The sequence below is a fragment of the Muntiacus reevesi genome, chromosome 22 (genome assembly GCF_963930625.1).
Source record: "Muntiacus reevesi chromosome 22, mMunRee1.1, whole genome shotgun sequence".
NCBI classification, from domain to species: Eukaryota; Metazoa; Chordata; class Mammalia; order Artiodactyla; family Cervidae; genus Muntiacus; species Muntiacus reevesi.
Window position 1 is genome coordinate 165,095 of NC_089270.1, and position 25,938 is coordinate 191,032.

The 25,938-nt window shown below is 55.5% G+C and overlaps 1 protein-coding gene across 6 annotated transcripts in view; it reads left to right on the forward strand.

The window, feature by feature from the left end:
- PCGF3 (polycomb group ring finger 3) overlaps positions 1 to 25,938 on the forward strand; it is a 46,679-nt gene that overhangs the window by 8,621 nt on the left and 12,120 nt on the right. The window contains exons 2-9 of one of the 6 annotated variants that reach the window (XM_065913875.1): positions 6,295 to 6,438; positions 6,761 to 6,909; positions 10,436 to 10,553; positions 11,386 to 11,482; positions 12,108 to 12,163; positions 16,922 to 17,032; positions 17,818 to 17,903; positions 24,499 to 24,636. In XM_065913875.1, coding sequence (XP_065769947.1) covers positions 10,445 to 10,553; positions 11,386 to 11,482; positions 12,108 to 12,163; positions 16,922 to 17,032; positions 17,818 to 17,903; positions 24,499 to 24,636 — 597 coding nt within the window. In that variant the 5' untranslated portion in view covers positions 6,295 to 6,438; positions 6,761 to 6,909; positions 10,436 to 10,444. Of the gene's footprint in view, positions 1 to 6,294; positions 6,439 to 6,739; positions 6,910 to 10,435; positions 10,554 to 11,385; positions 11,483 to 12,107; positions 12,164 to 16,921; positions 17,033 to 17,814; positions 17,904 to 24,498; positions 24,637 to 25,938 lie in introns of all 6 variants that reach the window. The other 5 variants (XM_065913871.1, XM_065913873.1, XM_065913870.1 and 2 more) reach the window with 5 other exon arrangements.

A 25,938-nucleotide genomic window follows, 5' to 3' on the forward strand; every position in this document is an offset into this window, starting at 1 on the left:
CCCTGAGCCGCTCTGAGGGGGGCGCAGCCAGCGTGGACGACCTGGGCGAGCAGGGCCACTGAGTGCACAGCCCCAGGCTGCCCGTCCTCCAGGGCTCCTGCAGACACCTTGCAGCCGCCGGACAGTGTTTGGGTCCTGTGACCCAACACGTGCTTGCCTGGTGAGCAGAACAGGGCCGACGCCTGGCAGGAGTGTGAGCGAGGTCACCGGGGCCCGGAGTGGACAGACCAGCTGTGGGGAGAAGGCCCCGGGGGGCCCAGCAGAGCGCAGAGCTCTTCCCAGGCACGGCCGGGGCCTCTGGGTGCGGGCAGCCTGGCCAGCTCCCCCAGGCGGAGGGGCGGGAGCTGAGTGTAGGACTCCGCTTGGCGTGGCTGGGCAGGAGAAGTGGGTGTGTGCAGGGAGCAGGGCCCGCACTTTGTCAGCTCTGCGTGAAAATAAACGGATAGGTTTCCTGGAGTTTTTTGAGGACGTCAGGAGTATCTCCGGCAGACTGGACCCCGGCTCTGGGGCGGGCTCCCTGCTGGACGTGGTGCACTGTGGTGACGGACTCACCCCTGTGGGGTCGCGGGGCGTAGACCCTGAGAAACTGACAGCAGGGGGACAAGTTGGCGAATGGGTTCAGGCTCAAGCTTGGGTGGCCTGTCCCGGAGTCTTGCTGGTCTCTGATGGCCCCTTGAGGATGGATTGCCAGGCATGTACAGAGCCGAGAGATGGGCGAGGCCATGGGGGACGGAGCTGAGGTGGGTTGAGTGGACATGGATGGAAGAGTTGATGTGGGCTGAGTGGACACGGATAGGCCCCAACATGGATGGAGGAGCTGACATGGACGGGGAGCGTGGGGGAGGGCTCAGCTTGTCCGCAGTCGGGCTTCTGCGATTGGTTTTTCAGGGGTCTCGGGTTTGCTTTTCTGAAGTTGTCAGACATGTCTGTGGAGAAAGAATTGGTGGTACAGATGGCTGGGGGCTGTCCTGGTGATTCCGCCGTCCGTCTGGGAGCCACAGCGACGTCCAGGGCAGGCCTGTGGGCACAGAGACTGCTGGGGGCTCTGGTGTTGGGGTGAGGATGAACTGAAGGGGCAGAAGAATGGCCCCCAGGGCAACAGAGGCTCGGACGGGGCAGGCGGACACAGGTGACCTCCTCAGTGGGTGTTTCCCCAGCGGGCCATCCACACAGAGCTGTGGCCACCACTCTTCACGGCACCCTCGTTCCCGCAGCCCTGAGGGACAGAGGCAGATGTCTGTCTACAGGCAAGGTGGCTGAGAGTCAGGGTGGGCACCACTCAGAACAGAAGGGGTGAGCTGCCCGTCCACGTGGCCGCTCGGCGAGTCTCAGGAGGCTGCCTGGCCCTGTCTAAACAGCGTCCAGAACCGGGGCCCTGGGGGCCCCTTAAAGCATGTGTCACTTGTCAGATGTCCCCCAGTGAAGCTTTTTAATACGTTTTCAGGCTACTCTGAGCAATTCTGTGACAATAAATTTGATGACCTGTTTCCTAGGAAAATATAGCTTAGCGGCACTAACCCCAAAATAAATAAAAAATAGAAAGGTTCTCATGAGATATGTTGATAGAAGGAAGCATGATCAGGGTGGGCTTGTACGGGGAGGTGGTTCTTTCTTGAGGGTCATGAGGGCAGGGAGCAGGGGCTGGCTGTGGCCAGAGCCTCCAGGAGGAGCTGTGGGAACACCTGGTCACACCTAGCCACAGCCACAGTCAGAGAGCCCAGAGTGTGCCTGGTTCTCGGGAGGCTGTGGTTCTCTGTGACTGGTGTTGGAAGGCATCCTCACAGTTTGTAACTGAGGGTCTGAGGACGTGTGTAAGTGTGGATGAGGGTGTGTGTGTTTGCAGTGTCGGTGGAAGTGAGGATGAGGGTGTATGTATTTGCAGTGTCAGGCAGAAGTGAGGATGAGGGTGTGTGTTTGCATTGTTGGTGGAAGTGAGGATGAGGGTGTGTCTGCAGTGTCAGGTGGAAGTGAGGGTGGGTGTGTGTTTGCAGTGTTAGGCGGAAGTGAGGATGGGGGTGTGTGTCTGCACTGTCAGGCGGAAGTGAGGATGGGGGTGTGTCTGCAGTGTCAGGCGGAAGTGAGGATGAGGGTGTGTGTCTGCAGTGTCAGGCGGAAGTGAGGATGAGGGTGTGTGTCTGCAGTGTCAGGTGGAAGTGAGGGTGGGGTGTGTGTTTGCAGTGTCAGGCGGAAGTGAGGATGGGGGTGTGTGTTTGCAGTGTCAGGTGGAAGTGAGGATGAGGGTGTGTGTGTGCAGTGTTAGGTGGAAGTGAGGATGAGGGTGTGTGCTGCAGTGTTAGGCGAAAGTGAGGGTGGGGTGTGTGTTTGCAGTGTCAGGCGGAAGTGAGGATGGTGGTGTGTGTACAGTGTCAGGCAGAAGTGAGGATGAGGGTGTGTGTCTGCAGTGTCAGGCGGAAGTGAGGATGGTGGTGTGTGTGCAGTGTCAGGCAGAAGTGAGGGTGGGGTGTGTGTCTGCAGTGTCAGGCGGAAGTGAGGATGGTGGTGTGTGTGCAGTGTCAGGCAGAAGTGAGGGTGGGGTGTGTGTCTGCAGTGTCAGGCAGAAGTGAGGGTGGGGTGTGTGTCTGCAGTGTCAGGCGGAAGTGAGGGTGGGGTGTGTGTCTGCAGTGTCAGGCGGAAGTGAGGGTGGGGTGTGTGTTTGCAGTGTTAGGCAGAAGTGAGGGTGGGGTGTGTGTTTGCAGTGTCAGGTGGAAGTGAGGATGGGGGTGTGTGTTTGCAGTGTTAGGTGGAAGTGAGGATGGGGGTGTGTGTTTGCAGTGTCAGGTGGAAGTGAGGGTGGGGTGTGTGTTTGCAGTGTTAGTCAGAAGTGAGGGTGGGGTGTGTGTCTGCAGTGTCAGGCGGAAGTGAGGGTGGGGTGTGTGTTTGCAGTGTTAGGCAGAAGTGAGGGTGGAGTGTGTGTCTGCAGTGTCAGGTGGAAGTGAGGATGGGGGTGTGTGTTTGCAGTGTTAGGTGGAAGTGAGGATGGGGGTGTGTGTTTGCAGTGTGAGGTGGAAGTGAGGGTGGGGTGTGTGTGTGCAGTGTTAGGCGGAAGTGAGGGTGGGGTGTGTGTCTGCAGTGTCAGACGGAATTGAGGATGGTGGTAGTGCCCAGCACATGGCGAGCAGCAGTGAGTGTTGGGGGTTGAGACTGAAGGCTTTTTCCTTAACTACATTCAGTGAAGGATTCCAGGTTGTGATTAGTGAGTGTGTTTACCACTTTTATCCAACGCAACAAGCCTGGTATGTTTCCCTGGTGGAGGAAAGGGGATAAATGTGTGTGTCACGCAAGGGTATCGTGTGGGGAAGTACCCCTTAAGTGGGCTGTGGCATCGGGGGTGTTGCAGATGGGTGGACAGGGATCTGGACAGGGCAGTGGTCCGAGATGCTGGGACAGAAGGGCCTTTTCATGCAGGAACGAGTGCCCCTGAGTTCTGGTGTGACCCTGAGAGGTGTGGGGCATGTGGCCTGGCCCTTCTGCAGCATCCAGGACTGAGGCCAGTGTGTGGCCCTTACTGCTTCCCCAGTAGCAGGGGCCGCATGGAGGGGTCGGCTGGGCTGCAGGTGGGCGGCAGCCTTATATCTTGGAGGGCTGGTAATGTCCTTGTCACCGGGACTTGGTGGAGTCAAGGACAGAAGGCTGGGTGGGGGGGTGACTGAGTCATGGGATAGGGGGGGTCCTGTGGAGGCAGGTTCTGTCAGGAGGGAGGTGTGGAAGGTTCCGGATGAGAAGGGCTTGCTGGGACCATCAGAGCCCTTGGGAAGCAGGAGGGTGGGGCCTGGATCAGCTTGGACCGGGGAAGGGGGTAGAGGTGCCACCGTGTCCCGGGGCCGCAGCAGGGTTGGGCCCGGGGCGGCCAGGCCTCGCTCACTGTCTCCGGCCTAGACAGGCTTGTCTGGGCAGACACATGGAGGCCCCGCAGGCCCGGGGCGTTGAGAGGCTGAGAGGTGGCCCCAGGTGTGCAGGCACAGGATGGACTCCTCATGCTCAGGGCTGTGGGTCATCTCAGGCGAAGGTCACAGCAGAATCCGCAAAGGAAACGGCAGACAGGACGAGCCTTGGGGGACCGGGCGCTGCGTCCAGAGTCCTCTCCCCAAGGAGTCAGGGTGAACACGCTCAGCGACAGGAAGGGCTGTCGCCCAGGAGCCCAGGACCCACAGGGCTCTCAGGGAGGCTCCCTCAGCTCCCGAGGACGTGGGTCTTGGCGTGGACCCCGCTGAGCTTTCAGGGAAGTAAGTCACCGGTGGACACTGTCACCAGCCAGGCTCCCAGGCGCTGGCCATGGCCGTCCTCACTGGCCTCCCCCCGCCGAGTCTCGGCCATTGGCCTGGGAGGGTTAGGAGTCAGTGCTCCGGCCGTGCTGCTCTGCGCGGGACAGCCCAGCGGCTGGCACTGGTGTCGGGGCACGGGGCCAGAGAATGGCGCCCCTGGCCTCTGAATCAAGGAGGGTCAACCAATTGTCTGAAGTGTTGCATTATCATTTGGTTTCATTTTTGAAAAGTAAAGATCTTGTGTACACATATATGGCGTTGCATCTGCCACTCAGGACACCGTGACACGTCAGACTCAGGAGGTGTCAGCAAGACGGGGTCAGGGCAGGGGCCCGTCCCCCACATCTGTGCCCACAACCCCGGGGGCCAAGGCTTGGCCAAGGCCAAGGGGAGAGTGGGGGGTGCAGTGCCCAGCAGCGGAGCTGCCCGGCAGGACGCAGGGCTGGTGATGGCCAGGCGGGGCTGGTGTGTCCTCTCAGCCTTGCATCGTGCCTCACACATGTGGCCTCCGTCAGCCTGGAATCGGCTATTCGGGGATACTTGCCCGGAGATGCCTGGCGTAAGGGAGAATTCTCACCGCCAGGGGTGGTACTTGTGTTGGGCGGGCTTTTGGCAAAGTGCGCTTTTCAGGGAGGTGTTTACATGTGCCGAAGTGCCCAGTTTCATGGTGCACTTGCTGTCTTGGAGCACCTGTCCCGTCACGCATCCCCCAGGCGCTGACCTCTGGTTGCCGGCTGCGTCCAGGAGACACACGGCCGCAGCTGCTCCCCGCAGGTGCCTGCTGAGAAGAGAGCTCTGCAGTCAGGCATAAACCTTCCAGTGGATGGAAGTGTTAGTGTCTCTTAGATGGAGAGCTTTGTTCAGGTGGGGAAGTTCCTTCTGCTCTTAACTTGCTGAGAGTGTGTCTCTGGGGAGATCTTAGCATCTCTGTCCTTTTAGCTTTTGTCATAAACGACATTCGTTTCCTGCACAGAGCCCCTCCTGTGCGCTCCACAGGCGGTGCTGCAGCTGTCGGTGGTCCGTGTCCCGCGGGTCCCCCTGGCCTGAGCTGTGCAGCCTCAGCCCCAGTCGGGAACACCGCCACCTGTGTGCTCAGGGCGGGCTGCAGCACGCAGGTTTGGTGGAACCCGCCTGGCTCAGCGTCCTTAGGGGTCCAGAACTCTCGATTCTGTTTCCATTCACCTCAGTTCTGGTGAGCTGTTTTCAAGCAATTTGTCAAATTCCTTAGGAGTTTTCAACTCTGTTGGCACGAAGTTATTCCTGACATTCTAATGTTGCTCAGCTGTGACTTCAGGGAGGTGTTCTGCTCTCCCTACCTCCTCCCTTGCTCTGGTTTGTCCTGTCTGTCACCTGCAGTGTCTGAACGGACGGCATGCCTGCTCATAGCGTTTATCACTTGCTGTCAGTCTTCTCCTCGAGAACGCTGGCCCTGGGGATCTGTGTCCCTTGCTCTCTGACGTCTGAGATCGCACGTGCAGCATCTGTGCCTGTGTCACTAGCTGCGTCTAAGCAACGCTGGGTGCAGGCGCCCCGCCCCGGAGCTCCAGGAATGACTCCAGCTCCAGGCCTTTCAGCTCCGTCTCCCCGACTGGTCACCACTTCTCTGCTGCTGCTCACCCCAGCCCCGCGCTGTGCTCGCTGGCGGCCCTGGCGCCACCGTCCGCACACACACATGCCCGTTGGCGTGTCTGTCCCCTGCAGTGGCCCAGAACCCATGCGGAGCCTGCGGGCATCCTCGTGTGGCTTCCCCTGGTGAGCTGCCCTGGGGACACCTTCCAGGGCGGGAATTGTGAAAGCAGCCCAGGAGTCACATGGCTGCTCTCCCAGCCTCCCGCCAGGTCACCCAAAGCCCACCACCTTCCCAGGAGCTTCTTTGGGCCCCTGGGCATGGGGCCCAGCCTACCTCCCTACCACCCCCAGCCCCCGGGCCTCGAGCCACCAGGCTCCTGTCGGGGCCTGACCATGTCTCCGTGGTTGCTGTGGGTGCTTTACTGTCAACCAAGCTTGCTTTTCTTTTTGTTGTTCTGAGCAGGTAAAGGGAGAGACCTGTTGACCTGAGCAGCTGAAGCCGCCTATCCAGGGGCCGGGCTCCGTGGAACGGCACGTGTGGGTGACGCCCCATCCTTGTGTCTCCACAGGCTTCAAAATGTAGCAGAGGACTTGGCTCTGTGCACAGGTAATGCAGTGTGAGCTTGAGCTGCTGCTTTCAGTGCGTGTGAGTTGATTAAGCTTACCTTAAATTACACTTTGTCTTATTTTGACTCTGTTGTAGCCATAGTGCTTTGTAGCTCCTTTAAAATTTCATCTCTGACAGCTCCAGAGCAGGTTCGAGCGCAGTTACTGACACACATTCCAGTTTTTCTGATATTTCTGATCGACTCCCTTCTGCTGTTTGCTGCGTGGGGCTCTTCACAGCTTCTAGCAGAAACGTGACTGTGGTGCTGTGTATGTCACATAAGTGACGTGACCTTGAACAGCAGGTGCCATTTCTGTGCTAGAAAATGGAAACACCGCGAGAGACGCAAGGAAGGCGCAGACGTGAGGAGCCAGAGCACGGAGGGCCCGGCGGACGAGGCGTGAGCGTGGCGCACCCATAGGCAGCGGCGTCCGATGCAGAGGCAGCAGGAGGGACGACGGCCTCGAGGAGGTGGGCACAGGCTTCCCGCGCAGGCCGCCGTCCTGACCGTCAGTGGCGCCTCCGGGGCCGCCCCACGCACCGCCCGCCTGTGGTCCAGGGGTGCCCGTCCGGTGCCGCAGGCCCCTGGGTCGCAGCCGAGCTGGGGCGACCACGGGTGCCCAGGTCCTGGCCAGGGTGGGGCAACAGTGGGCGTTGGCCCCTTGTGAGAGTGGCTGGTCACGCGCCTGACTGGCGTGGAGGGCCACATGGGCAGAACTGGAGGCCGGGCCCCCGTGGGGCTCAGGCTCTGGTAGGGGCCTGTCAGACCTGATGCCAAGAGGTACCCCTGCAGGGGGGTCCTTGCCCGGGTGTCACCCGTCACGCCGTTGGTGACACACAGGGCTTTCTTCCCGAGGGTCCTGCCCTCCTCGAAGGCTGCTGAGTATTTGGAGACTTCATGCACCTTCGTGTCCTCGGTGAAGTCGTCCCCCGCTGATCCCCACCAAGGCTTCCTGAGTCCGCGTCCCTGCAGTTGGCCTTGGGTGGTGACCCTCGCTGCCAGCCTTCCTTCTGTTTACCAGCTCACGTTCTGTGGGGAAGGGCGCCCCTTCCTTGCCTGTTTGTCCGTGTGGCCTCATGGGCTCCTGTGTTACTCCGCTGACCGCCAGCAGTGATGGTTGCTGTCCCGACTCTAAGCACAGAGGTCTGCCAGGTCCTCGCCCGGCCAGGGCCGGCTGCACATCCAGCGGTGCTGGCTCCTGCGGCAGAGGCAGTGTGCACCCTCGGCCCAGGGCTGCCCAGAGCGGTCGCTCCCGGGGGCGGAGCTGAGGGCGAGTGGGCATGTCCATACTCGTGTACACACTCATGTGCACACACGTCTGTAGAGTGGGCGTGTCCACACTCGTGCACACACATCTGTAGAGTGGGCGTGTCCACACGTGCACACACATCTGTAGAGTGGGCGTGTCCACACTCGTGCACACACATCTGTAGAGTGGGCATGTCCACACTCATGTGCACACACATCTGTAGAGTGGGCGTGTCCACACGTGCACGCGTATCTGTAGAGTAGGCGTGCCCACACTCATGTGCACAGACATCTGTAGAGTGAGTGAGCATGTCCACACTCATGCACACACTGTATCTGTTTGCCTGCTGCCACTAAAGATGAGTTTACACCGATCTTGATCCTGGCCTGTGTGATTTGGAGCCGGTTTTGGCCTGGCTGTCGGGCTGGTGGCAAGTGTGAGCCTGTCGGGCATGTGAACAGTGCACAGTGAGTCAAGGGCACAGTGCTAGGCTCAGTTGGGCAGGTGGTAGACAGCACCCCAGGCCCTGGCATCCGGTGGAGTTCTCATCCTGTCTCTGCTTCGCTTCGCTGGGCGACGACTTGGGTTCCCCCCACTTCCGTTACCGCCCATTTCTTCGGCTCCACGGGGCGCACAGGCCCTTCTTCATGGAGCCGGCCTCAGCAGGTCCGAGTGGTCAGGCAGGCTCCGCACAGCACCTGGTGACCGTGACACCGAGAGCCTGGCCCCGCAGACTTAGGTTTGCTTCCCGGGGCCCGTGGAGCCCCTGTGGGAATGACCCTCATCTCTCCTGACAGCTCGGGGCCGCGGGAGAGGGCTGTCTAGTGGGGACCCCCTGCTGCGAGCCCCCGTCCTACTCTCTCTGACAGTCGCGGGGCGTTGCTGCTGGTGCGGTGGCCCTCGCGTGTCCAGGGGCACTGCGCCCGGCGCCCTGCTGGCTGCCTCAGTCTGTCCTGGTGGTTGCTTCTGGGCTTTGGTGTAAGGTGACGGTCTAGTCTCGGGTTGGGGCCTCCCCGGGGCCCGGTGCGGCCTCATCTGCCTGCCCGGCCCCCTCCTTCCCTCTGCCTGTCTTCAGGCAGCGCTGAGCCGAGAACGTCTGCGCGGGAGCCGGGAGCCTCGTGTGCTGTGTCCGCGGTGAGGCCTCGCCATCCAGCCCAGTGCCCAGTGTACCATGGGCCTCCTGGGCCTTGGCCTCCATCTCCCGGGGCGTTTCTGCCTCTGGGCAGAGTTGTCAGTGATCCTGGTCGTGGAAGCTCCTTGTACTCTGCGCGGTGTACCATCCAGAGGCGTCTCCTGCTCAAGCCACAGCGAGTGTCCTGGAAGCTGGTGGCCGAGTGAAGTCTCAGGGTCTCTCTGGCCGGTGCTGCCGGCCAGGCGTCCAGGGCTACAGTCCAGGTGCAGGCGGCGCTGCTCGTCTCAGAGCTTCCCTCTCCAGGAAGCCCCTTCCCGCTCACAGCCTGCAGGCGGCTTCTCCCATATCTCCTCCGAGCCTCCTGCGCCCCGAAGGGCCCTGTGGCAACATGGTCACCCGGGGACTCCAGTGGGGATCCTGTCTCAGGAGCCTTTTGCTCCATGAGGTGACACACGGGTTTTGGGGAGGATGTAGCATCTTCGGGGCTGTTTCTCCTGTGCAGCCTTCTATTAGGGCGATGACGACAGACCCTGCCCTTGTGAGCCCGTGGTCTGGGAGGGGAGCCAGTCAGAGCCGCCGCAGCTCTGGAGGGTGGCTCTGGGGCAGAGGCGGCGTGTCCACGCTCCGGGCACGGTGACAGACATTTGGACTTAGGATGTTGTTGTGCGCTGTGCTTCCTGGGGATGCGGTCCCCTTCTGCTCACCTGTGTCATCTTATCAGAGGAGCCAGAGCTCTAGACGGACCCTGTCCTGCCCAGCACGTCCTGCCAGCTCCCTCGCCTCCCCTCCCGCAGCTCCAGAAAACTCTCCTGCCTTGCGCCGCCTCACCAGCCGACCTCGTGGGTTCTGAGCAGGAGGAGCAGGAGGGGGGCCTGGAAGGAGCAGCAGTGTGCGTGCAGCCTGGGGCTGCCGTGGGGCGGGTGACCTGGTCCATGGGGGGCGACCGCCTGCCTCATGGTGGAAGCGGGGTCGCAGGGTGCGGACCTGGCCTGGTAGGAGCAGGGGGATCTGACCTGGTGGGAGCAGGGGGACCCCACCTGGTGGGAACAGGGGGACCTGACCTGGTGGGAGCGAGGGGACCTGGCCTGGAGGGAACAGGGGGACCTGACCTGGTGGGATCGGGGGGACCTGGTGGGAGCAGGGGAACCTGACCTGGTGGGAGCCGGGGGGGGATCCTGACCTGGTGGGAATGGGGGGACCTGACCTAGTGGGAATGGGGGGACCTGACCTGGTGGGAATGGGGGGACCTGACCTGGTGGGAGTGAGGGGACCTGGCCTGGTGGGAGCAGGGGGACCCCACCTGGAGGGAACAGGAGGACCTGACCTGGTGGGATCGGGGGGACCTGGCCTGGTGGGAGCAGGGGGACCCCACCTGGAGGGAACAGAGGGACCTGACCTGGTGGGAGCGGGGGGACCTGGTGGGAGCAGGGGAACCTGACCTGGTGGGAGCCAGTGGGGGGAACCTGACCTGGTGGGAGCGAGGGGACCTGGCCTCAGCCCTCCTCATGCTGAGCTCCTCTTGGCCACACTGGAGCTGGATTTATGTTGAACTTGAACCTTTGATGAAACATCGGACTACATCATACTTTGGTTAATATGCTTTTTTCTCTTGCAGAAGCCAAAGATGTTGACCAGAAAGATTAAACTCTGGGACATAAACGCCCACATCACCTGCCGCCTGTGTGGTGGATACCTCATCGATGCAACCACGGTGACTGAGTGTCTGCACACATGTGCGTGCAGAGTCCCACCCTCTAACACTTGGGCTTCCCCCAGAGCGTTTACTCAAGCACAGAGCAAGACCCAGCAGCAGAAATAAAGGAGATCCTGAAGATAAATGAGAAAAGTTATCTGAAGTTAAAACACTGGGGGTAATTTCAGTATAAGAGGTATCATTTGAGAAAGCTAAGTAAATGCAAGAAAAGCTTAGTTATTTGTATGTAACAGCTAAAGCATTACATGTGGTGTGACAGAATATTGGTTTCTAGTGGCCCGAAGTGTTTTTGCCATTTGCAAATGAATTCCTTAAACTGTGCTCCCTGCCCCCCACGGCCGCTGGCCTGTTGCAGGCTTTAGCTTGCAGCTGGTGCTGAACGTGGGTGTCCTCCTCCTTCAAGTACCGCACCCCCCCCCCAGCCTTCACCAGCAGGCTGGATCCTGGGGGGCTGACCCGAGCACTTCCTAAGGTTAAGCAAATCCTTTGACGGTGAGGATCTTTGATCTTGTATTTCTCACTTTAGAAGATGCTTGCCAGTTTTGATAGAAATTTTATTTTAAAGGTAATTGTATTTTAGATATCGGTTGGCAGTATTTTATGATACATTCACTGAATCTTATCCCCTTTGGTCGTGCAGAGAAGTTCTGGTGCTTTCTTAGGCTAACGTAGAATTTACCTGTTTACTGCTGTGACGGGCGCCCCGTGTTGGGTGTGAGGGCGCCTTCCTCCTCCAGTCTGTGTCCTCCATGGGAGGTGGGCCCAGGCGACGGGCCTGTCCCTGGGGGCCCGGGGTGGGGGGCCAGTGGGAGGAGCACCCCTGACTGCCACTGACGCGCGCCCCCCCGCAGTCTGCCGCAGCTGCCTGGTGAAGTACCTGGAGGAGAACAACACCTGCCCCACATGCAGGATCGTCATCCACCAGAGCCACCCCCTGCAGTACATCGGGTGAGCGCCTCGGGGCCGGGGGGCCCTGCCAAACCGGGGGCTCCTGTCTGCAGGAGGCGTGTCGGGCTCGTTCCACCCCCATCCTGTCCTTGTGGCTCCACGGAGCTTTAGGAGAAGGCGAGGGGTCAGGGAGTAGGAAATACAGAGGGTGTTGTATGCGTGGATGCGTGCATGTGTGTGTGTGTGTGTGTGTGTGTGTGTGTGTGTGTGTGTGTGTGACCTACATGTTCACATCATCATGAGTGTCCAGACGTGAGAGGTGGTCCTTGCGCAGGCCCTGGTCAGGGACGTTTGAGAAACCCTCTCTGGTCTAGCACAGCCCGAGGCTGCCTGACGCCTGCAGGACTTGAGAAGCCCAGCTGGCGGGGGGCCCTGGTCGCCAAGGGGTCTTGCCTGTGTCCTTCTCTGAGTGTTCACCAGCATCTGGAGTCCACACTCTGACGTGTCAACTCAGGTCCTGTGTCACTCTTGCTGGCCCCGACATTTTTATAAGTACAAACTAGAAGCAAAATTCAACTAAAATTCCAGTTTGTGATTGTGGAGTTTGTTATTGTTACATGGAAAAGGTTTGAGAATTAGAGGGTTGACATTTTTGGCTAACCCACCTGTTCTGTTCTTTTGCCAGTCATGACAGAACCATGCAGGATATTGTTTACAAATTGGTCCCAGGCCTCCAAGAGGGTAAGTGTCAGAACCTCCCCCTGGACCCCGTGTCCTCAGCAGGGCCTCTAAGGGCTTTTTCGTCCAGGGGTCCTGGCATTGGCCGTCTCGCTTGGCCCTGCCCTGGGCTCCCTGCCATCTGCGCACTGGTCTCGTCCGCCTTCGCTCACGCGTCCCTCTGTGTTCTGGGGCCCCCGGTGCCCGGCACGTGTGCAGCCCTGGCCAGGCCCCGAGGGCAGAGCAGGGGGGGCCTCCTGCTCATGCTGCCTGGAGGTGGAGCCAGGAACCCTGTGTCGGCCAAGTTTAACCAGATTTAAACTTTAAATACAAGCTTTAAGTCAATCTTAAGAGACTTGACCAGAAATACTATGTGGTACAAGTATCCTGAGAGTGGGAACGGCCGTTCTCTCCGCAGCTCTGAGCCCTGAGACCGTCTTGTCCTTGGTGACGGGTGACCCATCCAGAGTGGAGAGTGGGAATGTCCGTTCTCTCCGCAGTTCTGAGCCCTGAGACCGTCCTGTCCTTGGTGACGGGTGACCCATTCAGAGTAGAGAGTGGGAATGGCCGTTCTCTCCACAGTCCTGAGCCCGGAGACTGTCTTGTCCTTGGTGACGGGTGATCCATTCAGAGTGGGTGCTGGATGGTGGGGCGGTGCCAGCTGATGAAACCTAGGTGCAGCTTTCTTTCCAAGATAAGAGGCAGCAGTTCATTTGGGAGTGTTTCCTCACCATTGTGTTTCAGAAGGTTGTGATTTAAAGAACAGGCTTACTCCATTAGCTCAGTAGATGTCACATGTGACTTTTAAGATACAACTTAGGGAGTAATACTGTTAAAGTCTTCTTTCACTGTTCACAGAATTCATTCAAGAAAGAAGAATTTAAATTTTCTAAGTAACTATATGTAGAAACTGTCATCTTTTGATAGTTGAAGAAGGGTTTTCTACTTCCATGGTGGCTCAGATGGTAAGGAATCTACCTGCAGTGCGGGAGATCCGGTTCTGATCCCTGGGTCAGGAAGATCCCCTGGAGAAGGGAATGGCCACCCACTTCAGTATTCTTGCCTGGAGAAGGCCATGGACAGAGGAGCCTGGTGGCTACAGTCCATGAAATCAGAAAGAGTCGGACATGACTGAGCAACTAACACTTTCTTTTCTAGTGCTGGGGAGAGGCAAAGAATACACGAAAATAAAATACTGATAATGTTAAAAATTATTCTAGGGTGTCTTAAACATGCTAAGATTTCATAAAGCACCTGGTGTGCTTATGGCCTAGAGTCCAGAGCTGTCAGCTTGGTCCCTGTCCCTGTTTCATCCAGAGATGTTGCCATTTGTTTCCCCAAAGAGGCTTCTTCTTGAAACAGGGAGTTCAGCACCTCTGTAAACTGAGAGCGTGAGACCATGTTAGCATCAGGGGCTCATGGGTGGGGCCGTCCTGTCTCTCACAGTTTGGCTAAGCCCAGGCCCTCGGTCCCCACGTTCCCGTGTGCGGCTGAGATGGAGAGGCCCCGTGCGATCCTGGCCCCTCCCAGGTGGGACAGTCCACAGGACTTCACGGGTGTGGTCCCGCAGAGCCCAGCTCATGCGTCCCGGTGCCCCGGCGCGTGTCACTGCGTGTGTCCCTGAGTGTCAGCGCGTGTCCCAGCGTGTCACCAGCGCGTGTCCCAGCGTGTCACCAGCGTGTCACCAGTGCGTGTCCCTGCGTGTCACTGCGTGTGTCCCTGAGTGTCAGCGCGTGTCCCAGCGTGTGTCCCAGCGTGTCACCAGCGCGTGTCCCAGCGTGTCACCAGCGTGTCACCAGCGCGTGTCCCTGCGTGTCACTGCGTGTGTCCCTGAGTGTCAGCGCGTGTCCCAGCGTGTGTCCCAGCGTGTCACCAGCGCGTGTCACTGCGTGTGTCACCAGCGTGTCCCAGCGTGTCACCAGCGCGTGTTCCAGCGTGTCACTGCGTGTGTCCCAGCGCGTCACCAGCGCGTGTCCCAGCGTGTCACTGCGTGTGTCCCAGCGTGTCAGCGCGTGTCCCAGCGTGTCACCAGCGCGTGTCACTGCGTGTGTCACCAGCGCGTGTCACTGCGTGTGTCCCAGCGTGTCCCAGCGCGTGTCCCAGCGTGTCACTGCGTGTGTCCCAGCGTGTCAGCGTGTGTCCCAGCGTGTCACCAGCGCGTGTCACTGCGTGTGTCCCAGCGCGTCACCAGCGCGTGTCCCAGCGTGTCACTGCGTGTGTCCCAGCGTGTCAGCGCGTGTCCCAGCGTGTCACCAGCGCGTGTCACTGCGTGTGTCCCAGCGCGTCACCAGCGCGTGTCACTGCGTGTGTCCCAGCGTGTCCCAGCGTGTGTCCCAGCGTGTCACTGCGTGTCCCAGCGTGTCAGCGCGTGTCCCAGCGTGTCACCAGCGCGTCACCAGCGCGTGTCCCTGCGTGTGTCCCAGCGTGTCACCAGCGCGTGTCCCAGCGTGTCAGCGCGTGTCCCAGCGTGTCACCAGCGCGTGTCACTGCGTGTGTCACCAGCGCGTGTCACTGCGTGTGTCCCAGCGTGTCACCAGCGCGTGTCACCAGCGCGTGTCCCTGCGTGTGTCCCAGCGTGTCACCAGCGTGTGTCCCAGCGTGTCAGCGCGTGTCCCAGCGTGTCAGCAGCGCGTGTCCCAGCGTGTCACCAGCGCGTGTTCCAGCGTGTCACCAGCGCGTGTCACCAGCGCGTGTCACTGCGTGTGTCCCAGCGTGTCACTGCGTGTGTCCCAGCGTGTCACCAGCGCGTGTCACCAGCGTGTCACAGCGTGTGTCCCAGCGTGTCCCTGCGTGTCACCAGCGCGTGTCACCAGCGCGTGTCCCTGCGTGTCACCAGCGTGTGTCCCAGCGTGTCACTGCGTGTGTCCCAGCGTGTCACCAGCGCGTGTCACTGCGTGTGTCCCAGCGTGTCACTGCGCGTGTCCCAGCGTGTCACCAGCGTGTGTCCCAGCGTGTCACCAGCGCGTGTCACCAGCGTGTGTCCCAGCACAGCAGTTAGGTTAGATTTCTCTTGTGCACCCGCGGTTGGGAGTGGGTGGTGGTGTTGAGTGGAGTTGTCAGGCTCTGTGGTCCTGTCTGGACATGTCTGCTGGGCAGGATGAGGCTGGCAGGGAGGCACGCTTCTGATTGGCCTGCCCCTATTGCCTGGTGCTAAGCATGCAGGTTGTTTCTGATACTTCAGTGTTGGAAATAAGGCTCTATCTCCTTAGGTTCTTACCTGATTATTTCCTTGGGATACACTAGAAGCAGTTTTTGTAAGTCACCTTGATGCTGGGAAATATTGAGGGCAGGAGGAGAAGGGGGCGACAGAGGATGAGATGGTTGGATGGCATCACTGACTCAATAGACATGAGTTTGAGCAAGCTCCAGAAGGTAGTGAAGGACAGGGAAGACTGGCGTGCTGCAGTCCGTGGGGTCATAAACAGTTGGACACAGGTTAGCTACTGAGTGACAGCCTTTCTGAAAAGTTATCCCAATTGACATTTCCATACCTCTGTGTGTCTGACATCGAGTATCGTTATTTTCAATTCTTTTTCATTTTGATAGGTAAAAATTAAAGAACTAGGAATTAAAACTAGGTATAGGCAGACCTCAGAAATACCGCAGGTTCGGCTTCAGACCGTCATGATAAAGCAAGTGTCGCAACAGGGTGAATCACATCAATCTTTTGATTTCCCAGTGCCTATGAAAGTTATGTTCACGTTATACTGTGGGCTACTGAGTGTATAATAGCATTATGGCTAAAAAGTAGTGTATATCTCTTAGTTAAAAACACAGAATGAAAAAAAACAATTAAAATAATAACATCAAAGTTCCCTGATCACAGATACCATAAGAAATATAATAACAATGAAAAAGTTTGAAATGTTGTGAGTATTAGCAAAATGTGGTGCAAATTGGGCTTTGCGCGTTTGGTTCCAGCGCCCCCCAGCTCTGCACTGGACTTGCGCGTCAGTCAGCTCTGAGAGGCCTTAGAGCTGACTGCCCACTTCCTTCCTTCTTCGCCCACTGCCTCACACGTTCATTTTTTTCTGCACAGCCGGGTATTCTGCAGCATCTGCCTGAGTCCAGGATGTGGCCAGGGCATCTCCTGGCCCCACAGAGCTCGTGGTATGCAGGGAGGGCGCTGTGTCGTGGGTCACCTGCGCACGCACAGTCTTCCCCACAGTGTGCCTTACGGTTTCTGGTCTGGGCTTGGTTTCCTTTGCGCCCTGCCGTGTGGCCCTGAGCGGTGGCCGCCGCTTCGTTGCCTGGGTATGAGCCACTCTTCAGTAGCCGCCTGTGTTGCAGAGTCAGCCCTTCCCAGGGGCGTGTGAGGACCCAGCCTGGACCGCTGTCCTCTTGCCTCCCGGCCCATCCCCACTCGCGTCTGAGCCCGACGGCCGGGCTGGAGGCTGCTTGCTGCCCAGCTCCATCCCCTCCGTCCAGTAGAGACCCCTCCCCTGTGGTGGGCGGCTCCAGCCCCCAGGTTCCCAGCCATAGACACCACGAGCGCCCTTCTCCTGCCAGGCGCACCTGGAGGCCTGTCCTGGGGGAGCGAGTGGCACCTACACTCAGCGGGGCCCAGGTCGTACCCTGGCACACGGCCCAGGTCACACAACTGGCAGCTGCCCTGAAATTCCAGGGAGCATGGTCCAAAGTTGTTCATTTCTCATGGGTAGCAGCCTTCAGACCTTTTCATCCAAACCTGCCCTTTTTTTCATGTGATAATATTTGTGTGCAGAATTTTAATATAATTCATTGCCTGCCTAAGATTAAGGATTACATGTTAATTTTTCATAGCGGAAATGAGAAAGCAGAGGGAATTCTACCACAAGTTAGGCCTGGAAGTGCCTGGAGACATCAAGGGGGAGACGTGTTCTGCAAAGCAGCACCTGGACCCCCACCGAAATGGTGAGTGGCTGCACGAGCCCCTGCAGGTTCCCAGCAGGCGTGGTGGGCGTCAGCGTCCCTGTGGAGCTGACAGGACCGGGGGGCGCTGAGGAGTGGGGTCCCAGTCCCAGGGCTTACGTGGAGGGCCATGGGGGGTCCCTGCAGGGGCCCCAGAGCTGCCTGGAGGTGGGGTGTGCAGGGACCACGTGTGCACGATGGGCCTCCCAGGGCTCTTCTCCCAATTTGCCTGTTTTCTTACGGAAAGGCCAACTTCTCTTTGGCTTTGATGGAAAATTAGTGGTGCTTTGAATCTGTACGTATTTTAACAGTGTATTCAAACCTTTGACTTCATGGGCCACACAGGTTCCTAAGCACTCTGGTCTGTTCTGTGCATCTCTGAGCATCTGGGAAGGGGAGGCCTTGGCTGCCAGCCCAGAGGAGCAGGGGCTGCATACCTGCAGGCTCGGGGCCTGGGAGCCAGGAATCCCGTCTTTCCCGAGCTGGAGGCCTGACTTTTAAAGCCGTGTGGGACCAGCGCGAGCTTTGGGAGCCATGCTGTTGGGCGGAGTTGAGGCGTGACACCTGGTTGTGTGCGGCGGACGGCAGCCTGCCCGGGACCCCTGGACGCACCCGCCCCCACCGTAGCCTCATGACTGAGGCCCTGTCAACCAGCGCTCCTCTGACTCTTAGGCGTGTGAACTCCTGTCACCGTGGGATTTCATAGCGTTTGAGTGTTCTGTGGGGGAAAAATAACGGTTTAACACTTTGGATATCGTGATGCAGTCTTTTGTTTTTGCTAAAAGGAGAAACCAAAGCGGACGACAGTTCGAACAAAGAGGCAGCGGAGGAGAAACAGGAGGAAGACGGTGATTACCACCGGAGCGACGAGCAGGTGGGCGCGTGGCCCGACCTCAGGGGGTCTCCCCTGACAGGAAGGGCCGGGAGAAAGGGAGCAGGTGGGCGCACGGCCCAGCCTCGGGGGGGTCTCCCCTGGCAGGAAGGGCCGGGAGAAAGGGAGCAGGTGGGCACGCAGCCTGGCCTCGGGGGGCTGTCCTCTCACAGAGACGAACCGGGAGGAGGGCACAGCAGAGACAGTCGTGCACCCACCGGCGGCTCTCTGAGTCTCTCCTGACCCCTCCTCTCCTCCCCTTTCTCCTCCTCCTCCTTTTGGCTGCACACTTAGCTGTCACTTAGCATGATTTGGGGGGCCCTGGACCCCACAATCGGGAGACAGGAACGCGAGCTGGGCGTGCTATGACTCTTGGGCACACGCATGTGACTCAGTTCCTCGAGGTGCTGAGACCCCTTTTCCAGTGGTCGGACAAGCGTGTCAGAGTCAGAGGGTGGGTGGCTTTGTTCAGAAAATTAATAAGAACTTTAAGGCAGCCTAGCAATAAATGTGAGAGACCAAAACAAAGATACCAGAACCTTCTGGAAGAACACAGAGAAAATTGCATAACTGGGTGTTCCTGGATGGAAGGTTGACCTTAGGATTCGAGTTCTCCTGAAATTTATCTCAGTGGTTGTGACTGTAATCAATTTTTTATAGGAATGTAACCAACTGCTTCTGAAGCTCATCTGAAAGAGGAGAAAGTCGGCAATAGCCATGAGAACTTAGGGTCTTGGCTGTAGCAGAATATATGTGTAACATATCCATGCACACACATTTATACATATAGGCTCCTTAGGAGACACTGAGATTCAGTTGCAGACCATTCTAATAAAACAAATCATGAATTTCTTATTTCCCAGTGCATATTAAAGCCATGCTCCACTATATTGTGGTCTGTCAGGTGTGAGGTTTTGTTAGATCTGAAAGCATTGTTTAGTTGCTGAGCTGTGCCTGAGTCTTTTGCGACCCCATGAGCTGTAACCCTCCAGGCTCCTCTGTGCATAGGATCTCCCAGGCAAGAATACTGCAGTGCGTTGCCGTTTCCTTCTCCAGGGATCTTCCCAACCCAGGGATCGAACCCACATCTCATTCATCTCCTGCATTGCAGGCAGATTCTTTACCACAGAGCCACCAGGGAAGCCCTCAGAGGGGAAAGAAAAAAAGATACATTCTTTAATTAAAACATAGTTTATTGCCAAACAGTGCTAGCCATCATCTACCACAAACATTCAATTCATAAAAAACACAGTATCTGTGAAGTGCAATAAAGCAAAGTCTGCCTATGTATATATTCTGACATATGGCAGCTCAGTGGTAAAGAACCTGTCTGCAGTGCAGGAGATGCTCGAGACGTGGGTTTGATCCCTGGGTCGGGAAGATCCCCTGGAGAAGGAAATGGCAATCCACTCCAGTATTCTTGCCTGGGAAATCCCATGAACAAAGGAGCCTGGCGGGCTGCACTCTATAGGGTTGCAAAAGAGTCGGACACTACTGAGCAACTAAACACACATACATATATATATTTAAGAAGTAAAATATATGTGTATATACGCACACTGACAGTTACTACAGACATGATTAGCATAGTGTGGTTGTAAGGATAGAATAGCGGAACCTTAATTTTCCAGTTTATATGCCTCTGTGTTGTTAAAAACTTTCCCCGGGTGCCTCAGGAAGAGAAACATCTCTGAAGTGTGGGCGGGTGCTCCGATGTGTCTCAGTGACCAGAGAGAAGAACAAACACTGGGGTGCAGGACACCTCCCGGGGGCCATGTCTCCGCCTTCCTGCGTCCTGTTGGACTTGGAGGTCTCGCTGGGGTCTGGGTCAGGCTGCTGGCCCGGCCTCTTCAGGCGCAGGGTGGGCCATCTTGTTAACCCCTGTTCTGTCAGTTTTAAACCTCCAGCGTTTATCTTTATTGTTACTAAATTTTGCCTTTTTTATCACAAACATGCCAAAGAGGTGTCTGTGTGATTGGTTGCTCTCAGAGGAGCCAGCAGGCTGTCCCGGGGACGGGGGCACAGGCCCCACTGCACCCCTTTGAGGCCACATGTCCACGCCAGTCTGCGCCTCGTGCGCTGTTCTGTTGTTGGCCCCAAGGAAGGCAGAGCGGGAGTGGCCGTGACCCAAGACGGGCCTGCTGGACTCTACCGACCTGGGTCCTGAGTCTTCATGTTTATGATGTAGCCACAGACCATAGACGCTACAGAACAGGCGCCTTTTCTCAGTTAAAATTGACTTCTGAGCTTGTTTTTGAGGTGTGTCCCGCGGCCACTTCGCACGGTTGCCATGTGCCGTGGCGCCACGGTGGGCCCTGCGGTGTGTCCTGGGCGCATGCACGGCTCAGGCCTCGGAACAAGGATCCCACTGGTTTCTGTCTGGTGTTCTGACTATTCCAGCCCTCACAGACTCCTGGGTGCTGGCCTTGGTCTTCCTGGCACATCTCCACGCACTGTTTGTGCCAGACTCCGGGGTCTGTGATCTGTTTGGTTGCCCGTCCGCCTCCAGCTCCTGGGGCGGCCCTTGCTTCCTTCACGAGGATTCTTGCTGTGTTCATGGGTGTGAGTTGCATGTTCTGATGTAATCATTTCACAGGAACTGTGTGTATCTGTTTAGCTTTGGTTTCAAGGGGAGAAGTCTCAGAGCTGGAGATAGTCTCTCTCTCCCATTTTCATTCTCTAGGAAAGTTTGTATAAGATTGAGAACATCCATTTTATTGAATATTTTGTTTAAACTTCCCATGAAGCCATCAGATCTTAGTTAATTTTTTTGAATATGGGTAGGAAGATTTTAAACTATACATTAAATTTCCTTAATGATTTTAATCCTTCTCAAATCTTTTGTTCCTTTCTTAGATTATTTGGTAAGTTATATGTTTTCTAGGAAAGTTTCTACTTGGACTTAGGTTTTCACAGAATTCTTTTGTCTGTCTTTGGGCTTTGCCAAGTGTCTGGTTATTTCTCTCTTGCTCTTCCTAGTATCCCACTGGTGTCTCCTGCTTTTTTGGTCATTCTTGCCAGAGATGGAGCCACATTCTTTTCTGTTAACCATTCCTTCTTTCTGCTCTGTGTTCCCTTTTGTTCCTTCTCTACTTTCTTGAGTCGAACATTCTTTAATATATGCATTGGCAATTTTGAACATCAAATCTTATAAACAAAGCTGCAGTAATCAAGACATTGTGTTGCAGTTGTTAAGGTAGATTTTTTAATCATTGTGGAGTGTGGAAGTAAGCTCTTAGATTCAAGGTCATTTGATTCCAGCACAGGTGCCATGGCCCTTCCTGAGGAAAGAACAGTGTCTTGGATGGTGCTGGCACAGCTGGACACCCGCGTGCAGAAGATTCACTCGTGCCCTTGCCTCTCGCCACATGGAAAGTGAAAGTGAAAGTCGCTCAGTTGCGCCCAACTCTTTGCGACCCCATGGACTATACAGTCTGTGGAATTCTCCAGGCCAGAATACTGGAGTGGGTAGCCTTCTCCTTCTCCACGGGATCTTCCCAACCCAGGGATCGAACCCAGGTCTCCTGCATTGCAGGTGGATTCTTTACCAACTGAGCTATCAGGGAAGCCCAAGTTAACTCAAAATGTAAGGGCTCAAACCTGGAAACTTTTCAGGAAAACATGAGAAAAACTCCGTAGCATCTTGGGTTAGGCTTGTAGTTCTCAGATTCAAAACCAAGAACACAACTCAGGAAAGAAAACTGACGTAAGAAAATTCATCAAATGAAGAAATACTGCTCTTGGGACGCCCTGGCGGTCCAGTGGCTGAGATTCTGTGCTTCCCCTTCGAGGCACGGCTCAGCCGCTGGTCAGGGAGTTGAGATTCCTCAAGCCACACGGCGCAGCCAAAAGGAATTGCTACTCTTCAAAAGACACTACTGGGAAAAATTTAAAAGACCATAGGCTGGGAGAAAATATTAGCAAATGACATTTCTGAGAAGGACTTTTATCTAGGATATATAACTCTTAATAAGAAGATGAACAATCCAATTAACAAATCGGCAGTCATTTTATCAAAGAAGAATTACAAATGTGTAATAGTCACATTCCCTGGTAGCTCAGCTGGTAAAGAATTTACCTGCAATGCAGCAGACCTAGAAAGATACCCTGGAGAAGGGAAGGGCTACCCACTCCAGTATTTAGGCCTGGAGGATTCCATGGACAGAGGAGACTGGCAGGCTACAGACCATGGGGTCTCAAAGAGTCAGATTTAACTGAGCAACTTTCACTAATAGTCACATGAAAAATGTGTTCAACATCATCAGTCATTAGGAAAATGCAAATTAAAAGCATAATGAAATAGCATTTTACACTCACCAAGGTGGCTGTAATCAAAAAGGTGGTGACAGGTGTTGGCAAGGAGGTGGAGAAGGTCAGGGTGCTGCCGTGCACTTGACTGTGTGAAAGAAGTCAGATGGGAAGACTCCGTTGTATGATCCCATCTGTAGGCCGTCCAGGAGAGGCTGGTCCACAGACGCAGGCCAAGGGTGGCTGCCCGGGTGGGACGGATTGACCACCAAAACCGCGAGGGTCTTTATGAGGTGATGGGTCTGACCTCAGACTCTGTGGTGTGGTGGTTGTACAACTCTAAGTTGACTAAAACTTACTAAATTGTATACTTAAAACATATTTGTAAATTATACTTCAACGAAGCCGTTAAAAAGTTACAAACATGCTTTTAACTTAGTGTTTTTAAATAGGTAATACGTTTGAGTACTTCCTGATGGTTCAGTGGCTGAGACGCCCCTGCGGGGGCCCCAGTTCAATCCCTGGTCTGGGAAATAAGGTCCTGTGTGTGGGACAGTGTGGTCAGAAACACAGACAGGTAATGGGCGGTGTGCGGTGGGAGGGGAGTGTGTCGCTGTCCCGAGTGCCCCTCCGTGGGGTGCGCTTCGTGGTCACTCCCGTGCTTGCACAGGCTGGGCTTTCCAGAGCGCTCTGCAGCTCTGTGCACCCCCTCCCTGACGGCCCAGCCCACCGCCTCCTGCTCCTGCTGCCGGGGGCCCTGTGGCTTCTTCCTCTTGTCTCCCCTAAACAGCAGCAGGGCTCTCCCGCTGCCTGGGCGCCTCCTTAACCCCAGCTAGTCCATCTGCTTCCGGCTCTTTCCTCCTGAGCTGCCGCTTCTCGTTTCTTGTACTTGTGTTCTGTCTTCGTTTGCTGGTGACATCATTCCACTTCCTCTCTGAATGATAGTTTGGTTCTTCCTTTCTGGCGGCATGGTGGGAAGCCCGTGACCGGGCTCATGCCCCTCGTGCAGACCCACCCGGTCCCCTGGGCCTGTCCCCGGTGCTCGGAGGGGTCCCTAATGTCTGGGTGCAGATTTCCTCTGATTTCCTTTGTTTCAGATTCTTTTGCTTCCTGGAGTTGAGGACTTAATGTCTTGCATCATTTGGGGGCATCCTTTTGCCTTTATTTTCTCTTTTTCCTCTGGCCTCTTGTGATTTTCAGACTCTGGTCTGTCTTCATGTGTCTTACCTTTCCTTTGTTTTCTTATTTTAATTGATACCTCTGTGTCTATACTTCTTTTGGGTAATTTGTTCACATTGATCTTTCAGAAAATTGATCTGCATTCAGCTGAGACTAATCTGTGGTTTGACCAGCCATTGAGTTTTTAATTTGAATGAATGTTTTTTATTTTTAGAAGTTATATTTGAATATCTTTTATTCAAAAGATACCTGCCTGCTCTTTATTCATAGTTATATTCATAGTTATACTTTTAATTCCTTCTTTCATATCTAGTAATTTTAGACATATATATTTTAGTTATTAATGATTCTTTTGTTTGAGTTTTGGGGGTCTGGTTCTTTGGCACACCCTAACCGTTCCTGAAGAAAGGCTTGCCCCAGAGTGAGGCCAGGCGTCTCAGGTGGGGCCAGCTCAGCAGTGCAGCGTGGCCAGGCTGTCCCTCCACTGCGTCTGCCATCTAGAGTCGCTTTACTTAGTTTGTTGTCTTGAAGTTCCTTGTCACACGCTGAGTACTCTGACCCTAACCGTGAACTTGAGACTTGGTGCTTTTGCTCCGAGTCCTCCGCCCTCTGGTGAGCTGGCCACGCGTGCTGCCTCCTGGTGACCCTCTCTGGATGGGGGGTCCATGGTGCCGCCACGTGTGATGTCTTTGCTGAGTCCTCTGCCCTCTAGTGAGCTGGCCGAGCGTGATATGCCCTGTGGTGGCCCTTCCGGGGTGTAGGGGCCGTGGTGGCTGCTGTGTGATGTCTTTTCTCGTCATTCCTGCAGGACACTTGGCCTCTGTGGCGACGCGTGTATGTCCTGCCAGCTAGAAGCTTTTACAGTAGGATTTCCACCTTTGTCGGTTTAACTCTGAGGCTAGCATGTACTGCCACAATAAATAATTAATTTTCGGGTTTACTTTAAAGAACTGTATTAATAAAACAATTAATAATGTTAGATTGTTTTTCACAGAATGGTAAAAATAAACAGATTTTAAGGTAATGAGTTTAGGTCAAAACAGATTTATGATTTCCAAAACGTCTGCAGTTTTAGGTTTAACAGGATCGGTAGATGGCTAGGAAAGCCTCCGGGGAGCAGCCCCGTGGCAAGCTTCGGTGCACCTCCCCAGCTGAGCCCTTTCTCTCGCAGGTAAGCATCTGTCTGGAATGCAACAGCAGCAAACTGCGGGGCTTGAAGCGAAAATGGATCCGCTGCTCAGCCCAGGCCACAGTCCTGCATCTGAAGAAGTTCATTGCCAAAAAACTTAACCTCTCGTCTTTCAACGAGGTAAACAGAAACTGTAATGAGTCACTTCTTATTTGTAGAAGTGATACTTCTGAAGTTCTTTGGATTTGTTTGCTTTTTACAATTTTGTTTGGAGATTTTCAATCAGAAAAAAAAAGTCTTGTGTGTTGAGTACTCCCAGTTAGTGTGATAGTAAATAGTGATGAAGGCAGTGGAGGCCCAGAACCCATGAACATGGAGGCCAATGCTAAGAGAAGAGGCGATGCCAATGGGATGGCAGTGAGATACGTTACAGATTTTCACCGCAGGAGAGATTCTGGTCTTTAATTTCACAAACAAATGGATGGGAATGGGTAGAATGGGTGGGTAGACAGAGAAGATACTTCCAAGTTCTGATGAATGCTGAGACTAAAATAAAACCTGTACAGAGCAGAGCGGTCCCAGAGGGAGAGCAAGCACACTCGCTAGGGGTCTCGGACGCCCTCCTGAGGGCATTCGCTTCTGCTCACACGTGGCTTGTCTGCAGGAGCTGGCCGTGCAGAAGCGTCAGGAAAAGGCCCTGTGGGATGTAAAGCCAGGAACTCATGATGAAAACAGCCCTCAGGCTGCGAGGAAAGTGGTGTTGGGGTTCGGAAAAGGAAGCAGGAGAGGCCAGTTGGGGGGAGTCTGGCAGAAGCCCCAGGAGAGTGGGCCAGTGAGGACAGAGAGAGGAGGCCAGCTTAAGAGTGGGTTGGACATAGCCCCCCCACGGAGCTATGCCCACACCCCAACCCCACAACCTGTAATCATGACCTTTTTGGAAAAAAGATCTTTCCAGATGTGATGAAGTTAAGAGTCTTTAGCTGAAATAATCCTGCATTGACCCTAAATCCAATGACATGTGCCTGTACAAATGTGAGGCAGAGGGAACTATGAGACACGCAAAGAGGAGAACACGGTGTGAAGATGGAGACAAGATTTGGGTGATGTGACCACAAGCCAAGGGATGCCTGGAGCCCCCAGAAGCTGGTCTGGTTTCTTCTATAATGAAATGTTAGAGGAGAGGGATGAATTCAAGAATGAACTGCCAAACAGAAAGGAACCTAGAGCCTATCCAGATTGTAAAAAGATGGTAATATTAGGAATTTGACTGTTAGAAAAACACTCTAGAGAGAAGGCCAAGTGTGTAGCTGTTCAACCTTTTGCTAAAGGGTTTAATTGTTTGACTCACGGTGGCTCAGCTGTCTCATGGGAGGAGTAGAGAGGAGTTATCCGAGAGAGATCCACAGAGGATTTTCATGTCAGTGGCCTGGATCTGGGACATATGTGGGAGACCCACAGTGTTTTTAAGAATGTGGCAGAACC